Consider the following 16,443-nt stretch of genomic DNA (forward strand, 5'->3'; position numbering starts at 1 on the left):
CAGGATCGAGAGTTGGGCAATGCTGAGCTCAATCACGACGATGATCTTGGGAAGATAGGCCTGACTCGAGTCATCCGGATGCTGGTACCTGATGAGAATGTAGATATTGATCGCGAAGACGAGCAGCGTGAGGAGCACCACGATCACCAGCAGCACTACATTCTACTCTTGCGGATCAGATTTTGAACACAATAACGTCTGGTGAAGCTGATAGTCTGGATAATCTCGAGGTAGCAGTCTTACGTTTTATTTGATACACGCACACTTTTAACGCTCTTTTCCCGTGCCAGCATTTTGAGGGTCTCTGTGACATCCTTGGCTCGGGAGCAACGAAGCATCAAGGCCTGTCGTTCCTAGCAAGGTACTCACTTTATACAGTTGCGAAACTATCCGGAGCTCACTTCTAACTTCACACAGGTACAAAAGCTTTAAGGCAGCGCTGCAAAACATCAGAGATCTGCGTCGTAGGGAGGCTTCCTACACCGAAAACCTCGCTGCGCGAGGCAGAGCAGCGGTGACTTCTCTTCTCCAGGTTACCAATCCGTTCGGAACTTCTTCTTGCTCGCTAAAACCCCGGCTTGCAGCTTCTAAAATCTGGAACCTTTCCACGTAAATTCTGGCTGTCCTTGCTCCAAGAATCGGTATGGAGCTGTTCTCACATCTCGTTTACACTCTAAACTTTCGATCCATCAGGTGGAGCTGCTGGAATGGCCGGAGCAAGTGCTGGTTAGCGAGTCCAAAACAAACACTCTACTCTGCTGCCTCCAGGAACTCTTCCTCGCCAGGGACCGGCGAGAACGACATCCTAAGCACCGCAGAGCCTGGCGCTGTGGATCGCCTGAGATTGGCGCTGGCATCCAACTTGGGCCGTGCCAACTTGCAAAGCTGATCGTTTCTTCGATGTCAAACGAAGGTAGGATTTCTTCTTGAACTGTACAATGTAAGAACTTCGCTAAAAGTCAATATTTAGTCAACATAGTCTTCTGTCATTGAAAATGTTAGCTTTTCATTGTTTTTCATACTTGAACTCAGCAATTAATCGATACACATGTACGGCTACGTTGATTTGTTAGTCACCCTCAAAACCCAGCACTACTGCAGCAGCGTCGTCCCTTCGTACTCTGCTGGGAACAGATGCCCGCAACGCCTCCCTAGTCTCGGGCACCCAAAGCATCTCACGCCTGCCTTGGATGGATACAAGTCGGGCTCCCCAATCTCGGACAAGCCCAATCAAGCTTTTGCTACTCTCCGACGTTCGCGGCCACCATCAATTCTCCGAGGGTTTTGAAAGCTTAAACTTTCTTAAAGTTGAATGAACTCTCTGAGACGATGTGAAAGTTGACTTAGTGTTGACTTAGTGGACCTGTGGTTTTCCACAAGCACTGGTTCCTTTGCAACGCGATGCGGTTCCAGCGACCGGCTGGGGCAAAGTCGTCTACGCGAGGAGAGGAGAGCAGTTTATCATGCCCTAAAAGTATATGCGTAAAGAATATGAAACGATTATCTGATTTTTTTCAAAGTCATGGTCAAGCTAGACTACTGGACCGAAGGAGGCTTGGCGTTTTCTGTTTGGTGTAAATGCGTTTCCTGCACCGAAATCGCTTTCTGCACTAAACTAATCTTTCAGAACTCTCAATGCACATAATCAGCTTTTGTTTTTTAACCGGTATGCATTTTTGGAGGTATATGTATGACGAAGTCATGCAGTGATGAGTAAAGCTATACTTTCATTTTTGTTAACCATGTTTTCTGCACTAAACTAACTCATTTAGCCCATTATAAAAATGAGTATGGAGTATGTACATACCTCTTCTGAAGGTGAATTGCAATGGCAACCATGGTGACAATGCTGGGAGCCTTCGGTTCATTGAAGGAGATTGGTGACATTGTGGCGAATTTTGATTTCAGCAAGGTAAAGTGGAACCTGTCTTGCCCAAAGCAGTGTTTAACTCCTTGTGGAATGCTCCAGATTGATGTGCGTTCCAAGAGTTCTGAGGATTACCTCCACACCAACCTGGCACCATCGTTTGGGACATTGAATCCAGAAACAGTGAAGAAGATGGATGAGGTTCTCAAGGTTTGCATCTCGGGAACTACCACTCTTCTCGCCAAAGTGCCACCAGAAGAGCGAACTTGGGAGAAGGTCAACTCCATGTTCATGCAAAATCCCTTGGGCGATGGGGTTAGCAGAGCTGACAAGTTTCTCAACAAAAGCTGCGATTTCAAGTTTGACGGGTCACCAGACCCAGCTACTGTGAAAGCGGTAATAGAGTCATGTATTATGGAAGAGCTCTATTAACCTTTGCGGCCTTCTCTCGTCACAGGTTCAGGTCTGGTTTGTGAATCTCATTGCAGATGAGGACGTCCTGAAATCAACCAAGATCGACATTAAAGTTGTTGGGGAAATTGTTGCTCAGTCAGGGGCGACCATTACCAGCTTTGAAAATTTCTTTGCCAAGCATGAGCACCACGAGAAGACCATAATTGACATCGGTACCCTGATATGCAAAACCCGTACTTCAAGGTTTGTGCCCAGGCTGCCCTTTGTATTTCAGTCACAGCTCATGCTTATGAGTACAGGTGTACCGCATCAAACTCTTTGCTTGGTCTGATAGCAACCATATTGTGTTCCATCAGGAGGATTCCAATGGCATCATTGGAGGTGAGGTGTCTAATGTAAACCACTGAAGACTACACGCTCCTTTTGTTCTATTTGCAGAGTTCACCTTCCGTAAGTTTAAGCCGTGCAAGGAGGTCATTGACAAGATAAACCCAGATGCCAAAAAGAAGGCTGTGGAAGCTGCAGATGACATCTTTGGTTTCTAATATCCAGACTGTGTCAATTGAGCCAAGATGTCCCCTACTTCAAGCTAAAACACCTTTCTAAATAATAATCAAGTCATAGCCCCTCGTGACCTAGATGCTTTGGATTCCTAGTACTTTTGTCAATGTAGCAAATTTTTGCCTTCCACTGGAACATTGAAAGGTGATGATAAGTTTATCTATCTATCTATATACTGTTTATAGTCTTGTGGTGCCCATCAAGAAGCATAAGTATTCTTTGTGATATATTAATAAAACGAAACAGGACAGTTTGCCATGTGAAGATCATTATCATTGTCTCGTTGGTCTTTGTAGATTCGTTGCACTCAAGGTTACCACAAGTGAGCCAGGGACACCCTCAATCAGCTCTAAGCCGAGTTGATGGCTTAGTCGTGCGGCTGTGAGTGCCATTTGGCTCTCCATCTTGCTGGATTTTCCCATCCTGTCGCTTTGATGCAAACGACCCCAGGAACACTGTCGCAATAATATTGTAGAGCAACAAGGTGTCTCAGACAAGGGAATATCTAATTGGATTTTGACAAGGAACAGAACTTCGAAAATAGAACTTTAGAGAATGCTACTTGGAACAAGGCAAAGGGAGGCCCACAAAACCGTCGAGCTTTTCCTCCTCCTGTAACTCACGAACTTTGTCACGAGCACATTGTAAGTTTTCTTTTGCAAATGCTTACGTACTGACCAGTAGGCGTGACATCTCCTGCTATAGGGTCGAGTTTTTAGGATCCTAGAAATCTAGGACAAGACGATCAAGATACAGTTGTAAATGTTTTAAATTAATAAGCTAAATGCGCGAATCTCTCCAAAACAGCAACTTCACTTTGGTCTTTTCTTAGTTTCTTGTCCAGCTGAGAACAGAGGTTTGTCTAGCTCAAGCATGAGTTTCTAAATGAATACGTGACATGGTTGAATTATAGAGCTTAAACATTAAGCAAATAGTTTGACCTTGACCATGACCTTTTCAAAAGTCAATATTAGTCAAATTTATTACATAATCAACGGCTACTTTGATTTTCTTCCTCTCGCAGCAAGGTGGTCCCTTCGTACTCGGTGCTCGCTCCCTCCTCGCCTGCCAAATACCTCCCAATCTCAAGGCTGGTGCCAAACTCGTTGCAGGAGAACGCAATAACAGCTTTCCATGCTAGGCAGGAGCGTTCACTTCCACTGGCCACGCCTTCTGAAGATCAATCCTAGCCAAGCCTCGCCATAACTCATATTGCAGTGGAGTAGAAGATGGAGGGTGTTTCTGTCCTGCGTCTATACAAATACATCATTGTTTTCATGCTAGTCAATCCTCCAGCTTTTCCGTTTCTGAACCAAGCCTTTATTCAGCTCGACAGTGCTTGGGGTACTTGCTGTCGATGCGATCTCTATATTTGAATTGTTTCCTTCCTTCCAGGCTTGCTAGGAACCACCGGAATCTTTTGCTACTACCTCGTCATGTCTGTCATATCTGGAGAGATGCATCTGGGAATGAGGCTTCTGTTTCTTTCCATTCATCCAATGAAGTATATTTTGCTTGATCCCAGATTCGCTGGAACTGCATTGCCATCGCGTCGAAGTACTCCTCCCCGGCCACCAAGGAACCAAGCAAGTGGAAAACCGCCCAGCCTCATTCGTGACATCGAAGAACTCATCCATGTAGGAAGGAGGGGGGACACGACGTCGAGACGTCGAAGTCGGATAGGAAAGCTTTCACGTCGTCGTCGGGCCCAGACAATATACAGCGAGCAGGCTTTCAGGATCTCCTCGGTGCCTGGAAGAGATATCAATGCTCATTCTGATCAAGAAGAAATCACGAGGGGCTGCTGGCTGCTGGCTGGATGGCCGTCCCCGTCAGCAGGGCAACAAGGCGGGAGGGCTTGTACGGAAGATGTTCCCTCCACCAAGAGGAGACAAGATCAAGCTTGTCTGCCCTTTCCTCAACGTAGGGCGGAAGGGGAGAGGCCAAATTATAGACAAAGACAAGCTGCAACGAGAAAAATAAAAGAAGAAGTGAATATCTTTGTCAAGCCTTCGGAGTCTATTTCTTACATGAGAATGCCAAAAACAAGCTTGTCTAAGTAGAAAAGAACTGTAAGAGCCCAGGATGTGTCTTCCTGAGAAAAACTCCAGCAATGAAATAACATAAATGGGAAACTAGAGATACCTTCTCTCCCTGCATTCAGAGCTTGAACATCATCTTCCAAAAAGACAAGCTCCTGAATCGAGCTACACATATGCATTTGTCAACACGATCATGTCCACCACTTTTGTTTTGCTTTCTTTTTTTTCTGTGCGCAGTGGAGCTGACCTGCTGGACTTTCTTCACATTTTTCTGAAGCTTTCGTCCTTTCTTCCCACCTCTTTCTTCGCGTTAGAGACCCAAAGTCACCATTTTTAGCTCGTTGGAGCGCTTGGCTAAGTCAGTCGCCTCCTGCAAAGCCATCACCTTGAAGAGATTAGTTGCAAGAAACGTAAAAGGAATTGAAGCACATACCTTTACGTATTGAGCACGAGTAATAACACACTTGGGGCCTATTCTTGAACGCAAATATGAGGTTCAGTGGTAATGTTGCGATTCCAACACCTCCAAACATCTGCAGGAAGGAAATCACATGTTCTAGAAAACAAAACATAAAACGACATTACCGTGATCCTATTATTGTGTTTAATGCCTGTCGTTCCTAGCAAGGTACTCACTTTATACAGTTGCGAAACTATCCGGAGCTCACTTCCAACTTCACGCAGGTACAAAAGCTTTAAGGCAGCGCTGCAAAACATCAGAGATCTGCGTTGTAGGGAGGCTTCCTACACCCGAACGGATTGGTAACCTGGAGAAGAGAAGTCACCGCTGCTCTGCCAAGTGCAGCGAGGTTTTCGTAAAACCCCGGCTTGCAGCTTCTAAAATCTGGAACCTTTCCACGTAAATTCTGGCTGTCCTTGCTCCAAGAATCGGTATGGAGCTGTTCTCACATCTCGTTTACACTCTAAACTTCCGATCGATCAGGTGGAGCTGCTGGAATGGCCGGAGCAAGTGCTGGTTAGCGAGTCCGAAACAAACACTCTACTCTGCTGCCTCCAGGAACTCTTCCTCGCCAGGGACCGCCTAGAGAACGACATCCTAGGCACCGCAGAGCCTGGCGCTGTGGATCGCCTGAGATTGGCGCTGGCATCCAACTTGGGCCGTGCCATCTTGCAAAGCTGATCGTTTCTACGAAGGTAGGATTTCTTCTTGAACTGTACAATTCAGAAGCGTGAGTCTAATTAAGCAAGTAGTTTGACCGTAGAACTTCGCTAAAAGTCAACTTTTAGTCAACAGAGTCTTCAGTTATTGGAAGTGTTAGCTTTTCATTGATTTTCATACTTGAACTCAGCAATTAATCTATACATATATACGGCTACATTGATTTGTTAGTCACCCTCAAAACCCAGCACTAATGTCGGGTTTTTAAAGCTTAAGCTGTTTTTTAAGTTGAATAATTTATCATGCCTTAAAAGCATATGAAACAATTGTCTGCATGGCAGCATTGGGTCAAAAGCTAAACTACTGCACCAAAGGAGGTTTGGTGTTTTCTACTATGTTAGGCATTAAGTCAGGATAATAGAATAAAGAAATGGCATTACACACCCCTTTACTCAGTTGGGTTTAAGGTAGGATTGTAACATTAATATTGGAGCTTAATTCAATTTTTTATGGCTAACAAGTGGGGCTCTGAAATAATATTTAACATGGTGGATCTAAAGGAAGAAGCAAAGTCTAATAGATCCTAAAAAAAGGTGACAGGAGGGTGATTCTTCTTCTAGTGTACACTTCTGAAAGTGAATTGCAATGGCAACCATGGCGACAATGCAGGGAGCCTTTGGTTCATTGAAGGAGATTGGTGACATTGTGGCGAATTTTGATTTCAGCAAGGTAAAGTGGAACCTGTCTTGCCCAAAGCAGTGCTTAACTCCTTGTGGAATGCTCCAGAGTGATGTGCGTTCCAAGAGTTCTGAGGATTACCTCCACACCAACCTGGCACCATCGTTTGGGGCATTGAATGCAGAAACAGTGAAGAAGATGGATGAGGTTCTCAAGGTTTGCATCTCGGGAACCACCACTCTTCTCGCCAAAGTGCCACCAGAAGAGCGAACTTGGGAGAAGGTCAACTCCATGTTCATGCAAAATCCCTTGGTTGAGCCAATGGGCGATGGGGTTAACAGAGCTGACAAGTTTCTCAACAAACTCACAAAGGATCACATTTTTTATGGAGTTATTGTGAAAGCAGTAATAGAAGTTATATATTATAGAAGAGCTCTATTAACCTTTGCTGCCTTCTCTCGTCACAGCTTCAGACCTGGTTTGTGAATCTGATTGCAGATGAGGACGTCCTGAAATCAACCAAGATCGACATAAGTTCTTTGGGAAATTCTTGCTCAGTCTGCCAAGCATGAGCACCACGAGAAGACCATAGTTGACATCGTGGTCTTAAGGTACCCTAATATGCAAAACGTACTTCAAGGTTTGTGCCCAGGCTGCCCTTTGTATTTCAGTCACAGCTCATGCTTATGAGTACAGGTGTACCGCATCAAACTCTTTGCTTGGTCTGATAGCAACCGTATTCTGTTCCATCAGGAGGATTCCAATGGCATCACTGGAGGTGAGGTGTCTAATGTAAACCACTGAAAACTGCACGGTCCTTTTGTTCTATTTGCAGAGTTCACCTTCCGTAAGTTTAAGCCACGCAAGGAGGTCATTGACAAGATGAACCCAGACGCCAAAAAGAAGGCTGTGGAAGCTGCAGATAACATATTTGGTTTCTAATATCCAGGCTGTGTCAATTGAGCCAAGATGCCCCCTGCTTCAAGCTAAAACATATTTCTAAATAATAATCAAGTCATATCCCCTCATGACTTTCATTTACTTGAAAATAACAGTCTTTATATTTTTTAACCTCAATTTCTGAAAAAAAACGTTCAGGGAAACAACACAAACTACAATAAAAGTAATAAATATCTAAAACCTAGATGCTTTGAAGTACTTTTGTCAATGTAGCAAATTTTTGCCTTCCACTGGAACATTGAAAGGTGATGATAAGTTTATCTATCTATCTATATACTGTTTATAGTCTTGTGGTGCCCATCAAGAAGCATAAGTATTCTTTGTGATATATTAATAAAACAAAACAAGAGACATTATCATTATCCTGTTGGTCTCTGTAAATTCTTCGCGCTCAAGGTAAGTTACCACAAGTTAGCCAGGGACACGCTCAATCAGCTCTAAGCCGAGTTGATGGCTCGGCTGTGAGTGCCATTTGGCTCTCTATCTAGTGCCGGATTTTCCCATCCTATTGCTTTGATGCAAATGACCCCAGGAACACTGTGGCAATAATATTGTAGAGCAACAAGGTCTCTCAGACAAGGTAATATTTAAATTGACTTTGACAAGGAACAAAACTTCGAGAATAGAACTTCAGAGAATGCTACTGGGCGTTTTTGTTGCAAACGACTTGGCACAGTGCAGCCAGTGCTGATGGAACAAAGGCAAACCGTTGAGCTTTTCCTCCTGTAACTCACGAACTTTGTCGTGAGCATATTGTAAGTTTCCTTTGGCAAATGCCTACGTACTGATCAGTTGTTTCAGGCTATTTCGGCAGCACATCACAGGTGTGACATCTCCTGCTATGGTCCTAGAGATCTACTCCGGGAGTAGATTTCTCGCTTGTTCAAGACGATCCAGATGTTAAGACAGTTGTAAATTTTTAGATTAATTGTTCCTAGTGTTCCTCTAACATGGTGCTGTTTGGGTTTGAAATCTGGTAAGCTAAATGCGCAGGCCATGCATTTTGTAGAATGTATCCAATCTTTCCAAAACAGCAACTTCCCTTTTTTCTTTTCTTACTTTCTTGTCCAGCTGAGAACACCTATAGTTTCATAATAAAAACCATTACATTCTAGAAAATCCATTAAAAAGGAAATGCATGTTTCATTGGATGAATGGAAAGAAACAGAAGCTTCATTCCCAGATGCATCTCTCCAGATATGACAGACATGACGAGGTAGTAGCAAAAAATTACAAACACAATAGTTCCTAGCAAGCCTGAAAGGAAGGAAACAATTCCCGGCATTGTCAAGCTGAATAAAAACTTGTTCAGAAACGAAGGAGTTGGAGGATTAACAAGCATGAAAAAAATGATGTGGAGAAGCCAAATTAAAGACAAAGCCAAATTGCAACAAGAGAAATAATAAGATTGAATCTTTTTCTCAAGGACTTTCTTACCCGAAAATGCCAAAAACAAGCTTGGCTAGGTAGAAGAGAACCATTGTGTCTGCCTGAGAGAAAACCAACAGTAGAATCAACACAAAACTTAAATGGTAAACTAGAATGGTACTTTCTCTTGCTGTGGGAATGCCTTGTTCAGAACTTGAACATCATCTAAAAAGGAAATCACTGCAACACACTTTACTTCTCTCCCCTTAAGCCAATTGGAAAAGAAGCAATTATTTGATTTAGTGGCTATTTTATCCCTATTTATCCCCCAAGATTCCAAGGATCCATAGTGACAGTATATCTAAATCTCATCCCATGATCACATGTGTTATACTCACCCCCCTTTCAAAAATGTTAATATCCTCATTGACTATTGATTAACAACCCCTACTGAGCCAAGGGAAACTAACACCTTCATTTCTACATTGAATCTACCAATCCTTCTATGGTGTAGACTAGTTATTCCATGTGAGGCAACTAGTCATCCACCCTATTTATTCCCCAAGGTTCCATATGAGGCAATTAGTCATCCACCTTATTTATCCCCCAAGGTTCCAAGGATCCACAGTGACAATATATCCAAATCTCATCATATGATCACATGTGTTACAATCATATCTTCTAAAAAATAAAACATAAAACAACATTACCATGAAGAGTATTGATCCTATTATTGTGTTTAATGCGATCACGTAAGTTGGGAAGGGTGCACGCACAGACCACGTAGTTTTAACCAGAGATCCAGACGTATAAGCTACACACTGTCACACAATATTGCCAGATGAATGAAGAAAGGGAAAATGTAGAAGAAAAGGCTTACCATGAGAGTAACATTAAAAGGCAATGAGAAACCAGTCGAAAACAAGCATGGAGCCTTTGCATTGAACAAGCTAAAATCATTGGTGAACGCCAGCGTCGTGGATGAAAGACGTCTCACGGTGAAATTGGCATAGCCGATCACAGCTTCAAGCAATCACGTAGAAGAAGGGTTTAAGAACAAAAGATGGAAAAGAGCTTCTTACCATAGAGAATTCCCAAGAGGAGGCAGAAGACTGTGAGGAGTATCACCACCCACAAGAGAGCGTTCTTTACCCTTTGTGTCACAGTCCTGGAAATCACCAAGAACAAAGAAAATTTTTGAGATCATGGAGGAATAGAAAGAACTTAAGAAACTCTAGGAGGAGCTCGGTCGATCAAGTGTTCTAAGAACAAGAACAAAGAGATGGAAGATTACTTCTCCTAGAAGAAGATTGTGAAAGGCAAAATGTAGAAAAAAAGGCTTCCCATGAGAGTAACATTCGAAGACAATGAGAAACCAGCCTGTTCAGAATGTAGATATTGATCGCGAAGACGGCAGCACTACATTGTACTCCATCTTTCACCAGACCACACGCCCAAGAACCCTAATTTCAACGGCTGGGATTTGATCCAGCGCTTAAGGATTTTAGCTTTGGGCGCGCGATATCGGGGATCGGGCCCCTCGAGGAGCTGGAACGGGGAGCGAAATGCCGGTGGCGATGGATCCTCCAGCTCCTCGGCCGTGGTAATCTATAGCGTGCCGGGCGGATTGAGGGATCCAGGGCGATTGTGGGTGTCGTGGAGCAATGGGAACCAGCTCCAGCTCTCTTATAGCGAGAATGCTGTGGGAGGCGGTGGAAGAGTCACGGAGATTCATCTGGGAGAAGGATGGGATGCGAGAGGCGGCGACTGGCGTATGATTCTCTCCCGGCTTTTGCTCTTCTCCAGAACCAGCGGCAATTGGGCTACAACCCAGGCGCCTGGTATGAAAAATTCTTCATTTTTTCTCTAGAAACGCTAGTTGTGATCGCAGGTGGGAGCATGTTTTAGAATATAACAAGAGCATTCGCAGCGTTCTCGACCAGCCCACCCAAGGCAAGGTTAGCCATTGTATCATGCGTGAGAGGATGATGTGAAAGATTTATTTGATTGTTTTTTTTCTTGCAGGAGGAGAAGTCCTCGATGCTTAAGGCTGTGTGGGAGCTCATAGAAGTTTTCTATGTGGACAGAAGCGCGACATGGTGGCTTCCGGAGAGTCTTGTAGATTGGCTGGCGGTAAGAAGCAGTGAGTTTTTTCTTGACTTATGATTCATTTGCCTGTGAGCTTTGCAGGAGTATGACAGGAGTCCTCTTGAGTGATGAAGACACTTTACATTCCAAGGTAGTGTCGTTCCAGCAGAAGCTTTCCGAGATTCAAGTAAGTTCGAAGTCTTGCAGCTTTTTGTTTTCTCTTTGTGTATCATTCTTTAACGTGCACTTGCAGTTTCGGCCTTGTCAGTCGGATGGCTTGACGTTGTTGGACTGTCCGTGTAAGTTCAATTGGTAATCTTAATCTTCCAGATAGCGTTCTTGCGGATGCATGGATCGTATCGATTGGATCAACTTGATGACCGGCAGGTTTCTTTCTCCATGCTGTTTTGTTGGACTTGCGTTAACTTCCGGATGCTTTTTTATGTCTTGGCAGACTGAAAATGGCCTCGTAGAAGCAGCTACACTGCTCATTATGCAAATGCCGCGGCTGTGCCCGAGGCTCCCTGATGGAAGTCCTGGTGTTGCTATAGGTTTTAAGCCTGACTTTTCTAAGGTTTGATGTGGTTGCAGCAAAGTTTTTAGTTTCTCAGATTTTATTACATGCAGGCAAGGGGAAAATGGCGAAGTCAGGTTTCCAAGCTTGAAAATAGTGTGTTTTGGGCGGAATGCAACCACCGTGGGACGCTTCTTGGTCTTAAGAAGCTAATACAGGTGCTATTGGGAAACGTTGATGTTCTACAGCTCTCTACGTTTCACTGGATGGAGCTGCTGGTGGCCTTTTTCTTTGGTGTGTATGAACTGTGTAGTGTGCTAAGTTCACTTGCAATTATCGGGTGCAGGTCTTAGATGGAATGCGTAGCATAGCTTCCAAGTGCAAAGGATTGAAAAGTTCTGGGGACGAAGACCTTCAAGAACTTTTATCTGCAGTTATCAGCAACGACACCGAGGTAAATGCTCTTCCCCGTCACAGTGGAGTTTAATCTAGTACTATACAGATACTCTTGGCGAAGTGTTGGAAGGTTTTCAATGCCTGGTAAGAACTTCTCATGTCGAATATTTACATAAATTTTCTATCAGGATGATGGCGCATGTTAAAGGGGAGGACGTTCGATATCTTCTTGAAGAAGACAGGAAAACTCTAGGCGGCTTTGAAAGAACTCCATCGTTTGGTTTATTCTCAAGTACTGTCTTCGCACAGCTTAACCTTTGATTTCTTTGTTCTTGATGTCTGTCTAACAATTATCTCAGCTAGCACCTGTTTACCTCGCGGCTTGCCCAAAGCAAGGCCTGGGATTGAAGCTCTCCTAATGAAGCAGAGTTGTTCCAATCAGAAACTGGCATTGAATGTTGGTCTTGGTGTGACGATTTCTTGAATCTCAATGTGAATTTTGTGCAACAGGCACTAGAGATATGCCGCCTCTATGAACTTGATACCGTGAGCACAGCCATCGCCAGGGTTTAGTATCCTCTTCCTTTCCAGGCTTGGGGTTGTCACCTGTGTTTTATGTCTTCCAGGCTGTTGGTGTTCATAGTTTTAAAACATGGAAAGAAGGGCCAAGGGATAATGTGGCTTAATTGGCCCGAGACGAGCAGAGGCTTTCTGATCTTGCAGATAGCTTTTGAACACAATAACGTCTGGTGAAGCTGATAATCTGGATAATCTCGAGGTGACTTCTAACTTCACGCAGGTACAAAAGCTTCAAGGCAGCGCTGCAAAACATCAGAGATCTGCGTCGTAGGGAGGCTTCCTACACCGAAAACCTCGCTGCGCGAGGCAGAGCAGCGGTGACTTCTCTTCTCCAGGTTACCAATCCGTTCGGAACTTCTTCTTGCTCACTAAAACCCCGGCTTGCAGCTTCTAAAATCTGGAACCTTTCCACGTAAATTCTGGCTGTCCTTGCTCCAAGAATCGGTATGGAGCTGTTCTCACATCTCGTTTACACTCTAAACTTCGGATCGATCAGATGGAGCTGCTGGAATGGCCGGAGCAAGTGCTGGTTAGCGAGTCCGAAACAAACACTCTACTCTGCTGCCTCCAGGAACTCTTCCTCGCCAGGGACCGCCTAGAGAACGACATCCTAGGCACCGCAGAGCCTGGCGCTGTGGATCGCCTGAGATTGGCGCTGGCATCCAACTTGGGCCGTGCCATCTTGCAAAGCTGATCGTTTCTACGAAGGTAGGAAGGATTTCTTCTTGAACTGTACAATTCAGAAGCGTGAGTCTAATTAAGCAAATAGTTTGACCGTAAAACTTCGCTAAAAGTCAATTTTTAGTCAACACAGTCTTCAGTTATTGGAAGTGTTTCATTGGCTGCCATTACACACCCCTTTAATCAGTTGGGTTTAGGGTAGGATTGTAATATTATTGTTTAATTTTCGTGGGCAGAAATATTTTGAAAGAATATTTAACATGGTGGATCTAAAGGAAGATAATAAACCCTAAGAAAAAGACTATAGTGACAGGAAGGTGACTTAAAGATGATTGCAATTATTTCTTGGCGAGGGGAAAATTGTTAAGCACCAAGTTAGGATAATAGGATAAAAAAAGGACTTTACAATCAAATAATCACCCCTTTAACCAGTTAGGTTAAGGTGTAAAAAATAGAATCATACTCCCAGGCTCCATCATGTGGTTCTTGAGCAGTGACACAAAACAATCCTACTCTTGTTCTTGATAGCTTGGCATAAATTCTCTCTGTCCAAAAATCACTAGCTGATTCTCAGCGTGCAACAAATGTAGTTGCTCCACCACGATTGCTGCTGCTTAGTCACCACCACTACCACTGCTACCAGCGCCACTGCTAAACTTTGGCGAGGGGTTTCTAACATTCTCGATGGCTTTCATCAGGACGTTGCTATTGGTATGCTTGGGTGGTGGCATCAATAAAACAGATGCATGCAACACCTCCCTATCCTGCCTTGGCAATCTCAGACAAGTGCAAACAAGATTTTGCTACTCTCCCCTAACAGTGTGATTTCACCCTGTTGACGTTCACGGCCCATTTCCTTCACCATCAATTCTCCAAAGGGTTTTTAAAGTTGTGAAAGTTGACTTAGTGGACCTGTGGTTTTCCACAAGCACTCTACCCAGAGCAATGTACGGCAGTTTATCATGCCCTAAAAGCATATGCGTAAAGAATATGATACCTGATTTTCTTGATATTGGGACTACTGCATGGCGTTTTCTGTTCGGTGTAAATGCGTTTAACTCGTTTTCTGCACTAAACTAATCTTTCAGAACGCTCAATCCACCTAATCACCTTTTGTTTTTTAACCTGCAGTTTTGGAGGTATATGTATGACAAAGTCATGCACGATGAGTCAAGCTATACTTCATTTTGGGATAAACATGTTTTGTGCACTAAACTAACCCATTTACCCCATTAGTCTTCTTCTGGTGTACATACCTCTTCTGAAGGTGAATTGCAATGGCAACCATGGCGACAATGCAGGGAGCCTTGGTGACATTGAGGCGAATTTTGATTTCAGCAAGGTAAAGTGGAACCTGTCTTGCCCAAAGCAGTGCTTAACTCCTTGTGGAATGCTCCAGATTGATGTGCGTTCCAAGAGTTCTGAGGATTACCTCCACACCAACCTGGCACCATCGTTTGGGACATTGAATGCAGAAACAGTGAAGAAGATGGATGAGGTTCTCAAAGTTTGCATCTCGGGAACCACAGACCTTCTAGCCAAAGTGCCACCGAAAGAGCGAACTTGGGAGAAGGTCAACTCCACGTTCATGCAAAATCCCCTGGTTGAGCCAATGGGCGATGGAGTTAGCAGAGCTGACCAGTTTCTCAACAAAAGCTCTAGCGATTTCAAGATTGACAGGTCACCGGACCCAGCTACTGTGAAAGCGGTAAAAGAGTCATGTATTATGGAAGAGCTCTATTAACCTTTGCCGCCTTCTCTCGTCACAGGTTCAGGTCTGGTTTGTGAATCTCATCGCAGATGAGGACGTCCTGAAATCAACCAAGATCGACATTAAAGTTGTTGGGGAAATTGTTGCTTAGTCAGGGGTGACCATTACCAGCTTTGAAAATTTCTTTGCCAAGCATGAGCACCACGAGAAGACCATAATTGACATCGGGGTCTTAAGGTACCCTGATATGCAAAACCCGTACTTCAAGGTTTGTGCCCAGGCTGCCTTTTGTATTTCAGTCACAGCTCATGCTTATGAGTACAGGTGTACCGCATCAAACTCTTTGTTTGGTCTGATAGCAACCGTATTGTGTTCCATCAGGAGGATTCCAATGGCATCATTGGAGGTGAGGTGTCTAATGTAAACCACTGAAGACTGCACGCTCCTTTTGTTCTATTTGCAGAGTTCACCTTCCGTAAGTTTAAGCCGCGCAAGGAGCTCATTGACAAGATGAACCCAGACGCCAAAAAGAAGGCTGTGGAAGCTGCAGATAACATCTTTGGTTTCTAATATCTAAATTGAGCCAAAGATGCCTCAAGCTAAAACATCTTTCTAAATACATGACCTACTTGAAAATAACAGCTATCTATTGTCTTTATATTTTTTAATCTCAATTTCTGAAAAGAGACAATCAGGGAAACAAAGACTTGATATACAAACTACAATAAAAGTAATAAATATCTAAAACCTAGATGCTTTGGATTCCAAGTACTTTTGTCAATGTTGCAAACTTTTGCCTTTGAAACGTGATGATAAATTTATCTCTGTCTATATACTGTTTATAGTCTTGTGGTGCCCATCAAGAAGCATAAATATTCTTTGTGATATATTACTAAAACGAAACAGGACAGTTTGCCATGTGAAGATCATTATCATTGTCTCGTTGGTCTTTGTAGATTCTTCGTGCTCAAGGTTACCACAAGTTAGCCAGGGACACCCTCAATCAGCCCTAAGCCGAGTTGATGGCTTAGTCGTGAGTGCCATTTGGCTCTCCATCTTGCTGGATTTTCCCATCCTGTCGCTTTGATGCAAACGACTCCAGGAACACTGTCGCAATAATATTGTAGAAATGGATTTTGACAAGGAACAGAACTTCGAAAATAGAACTTTAGAGAATGCTACTTGGAACAAGGCAAAGGGAGGCCCACAAAACCGTCGAGCTTTTCCTCCCCCTCTAACTCACGAACTTTGTCACAAGCACATTGTAAGTTTTCTTTTGCAAATGCTTACGTACTGATCAGTAGGCGTGACATCTCCTGCTATAGGGTCGAGTTTTTAGGATCCTAGAAATCTACTCCAGGACAAGACGATCAAGACGTTAATACAGTTGTAATTTTTTTAAATTAATAAGCTAAATGCGCGAATCTTTCCAAAACAGCAACGTCACTTTGGTCTTTTCTTAGT

At 43.7% G+C, this 16,443-nt stretch overlaps 1 protein-coding gene and 3 long non-coding RNA genes across 4 annotated transcripts; all 4 read left to right on the top strand.

Annotated features, from left to right (window-relative positions):
- Window positions 1-1,818: 1,818 nt before the first annotated feature.
- Window positions 1,819-14,945, top strand: LOC112343786. The gene is made up of 4 exons (XM_024667820.1): window positions 1,819-1,912; window positions 1,970-2,165; window positions 14,864-14,892; window positions 14,931-14,945. Exons 1-4 carry the CDS (start codon window positions 1,829-1,831, stop codon window positions 14,943-14,945), a joined length of 324 nt encoding a protein of 107 aa, XP_024523588.1. The 5' UTR covers window positions 1,819-1,828.
- On the top strand, window positions 7,312-7,605 carry LOC112343784. The gene is made up of 3 exons (XR_002991408.1): window positions 7,312-7,322; window positions 7,379-7,460; window positions 7,518-7,605. It is a non-coding gene; the product is annotated as an uncharacterized LOC112343784 (long non-coding RNA).
- LOC112343785 lies at window positions 12,831-13,369 on the top strand. Its single transcript, XR_002991409.1, has 3 exons — window positions 12,831-12,922; window positions 12,975-13,031; window positions 13,084-13,369. It is a non-coding gene; the product is annotated as an uncharacterized LOC112343785 (long non-coding RNA).
- Window positions 14,946-15,135: 190 nt separating the features above from the next.
- On the top strand, window positions 15,136-15,558 carry LOC112343783. Its single transcript, XR_002991407.1, has 3 exons — window positions 15,136-15,247; window positions 15,304-15,385; window positions 15,443-15,558. It is a non-coding gene; the product is annotated as an uncharacterized LOC112343783 (long non-coding RNA).
- The last annotated feature ends 885 nt before the right edge of the window (window positions 15,559-16,443 follow it).

The sequence above is a fragment of the Selaginella moellendorffii genome, unplaced genomic scaffold (genome assembly GCF_000143415.4).
Source record: "Selaginella moellendorffii unplaced genomic scaffold, v1.0 SELMOscaffold_208, whole genome shotgun sequence".
Classification (NCBI taxonomy): Eukaryota; Viridiplantae; Streptophyta; class Lycopodiopsida; order Selaginellales; family Selaginellaceae; genus Selaginella; species Selaginella moellendorffii.

What these genes read in the sequence shown, in the direction of transcription:
- LOC112343786 (XM_024667820.1), top strand. Translation starts at nt 1,829, where the DNA reads ATGGCAACCATGGTGACAATGCTGGGAGCCTTCGGTTCATTGAAGGAG. An exon ending in CGAATTTTGATTTCAGCAAG is followed by an intron (nt 1,913 to 1,969) that starts GTAAAGTGGAAC and finishes GGAATGCTCCAG; the next exon opens with ATTGATGTGCGTTCCAAGAG. An exon ending in CAACTCCATGTTCATGCAAA is followed by an intron (nt 2,166 to 14,863) that starts ATCCCTTGGGCG and finishes CGTTCATGCAAA; the next exon opens with ATCCCCTGGTTGAGCCAATG.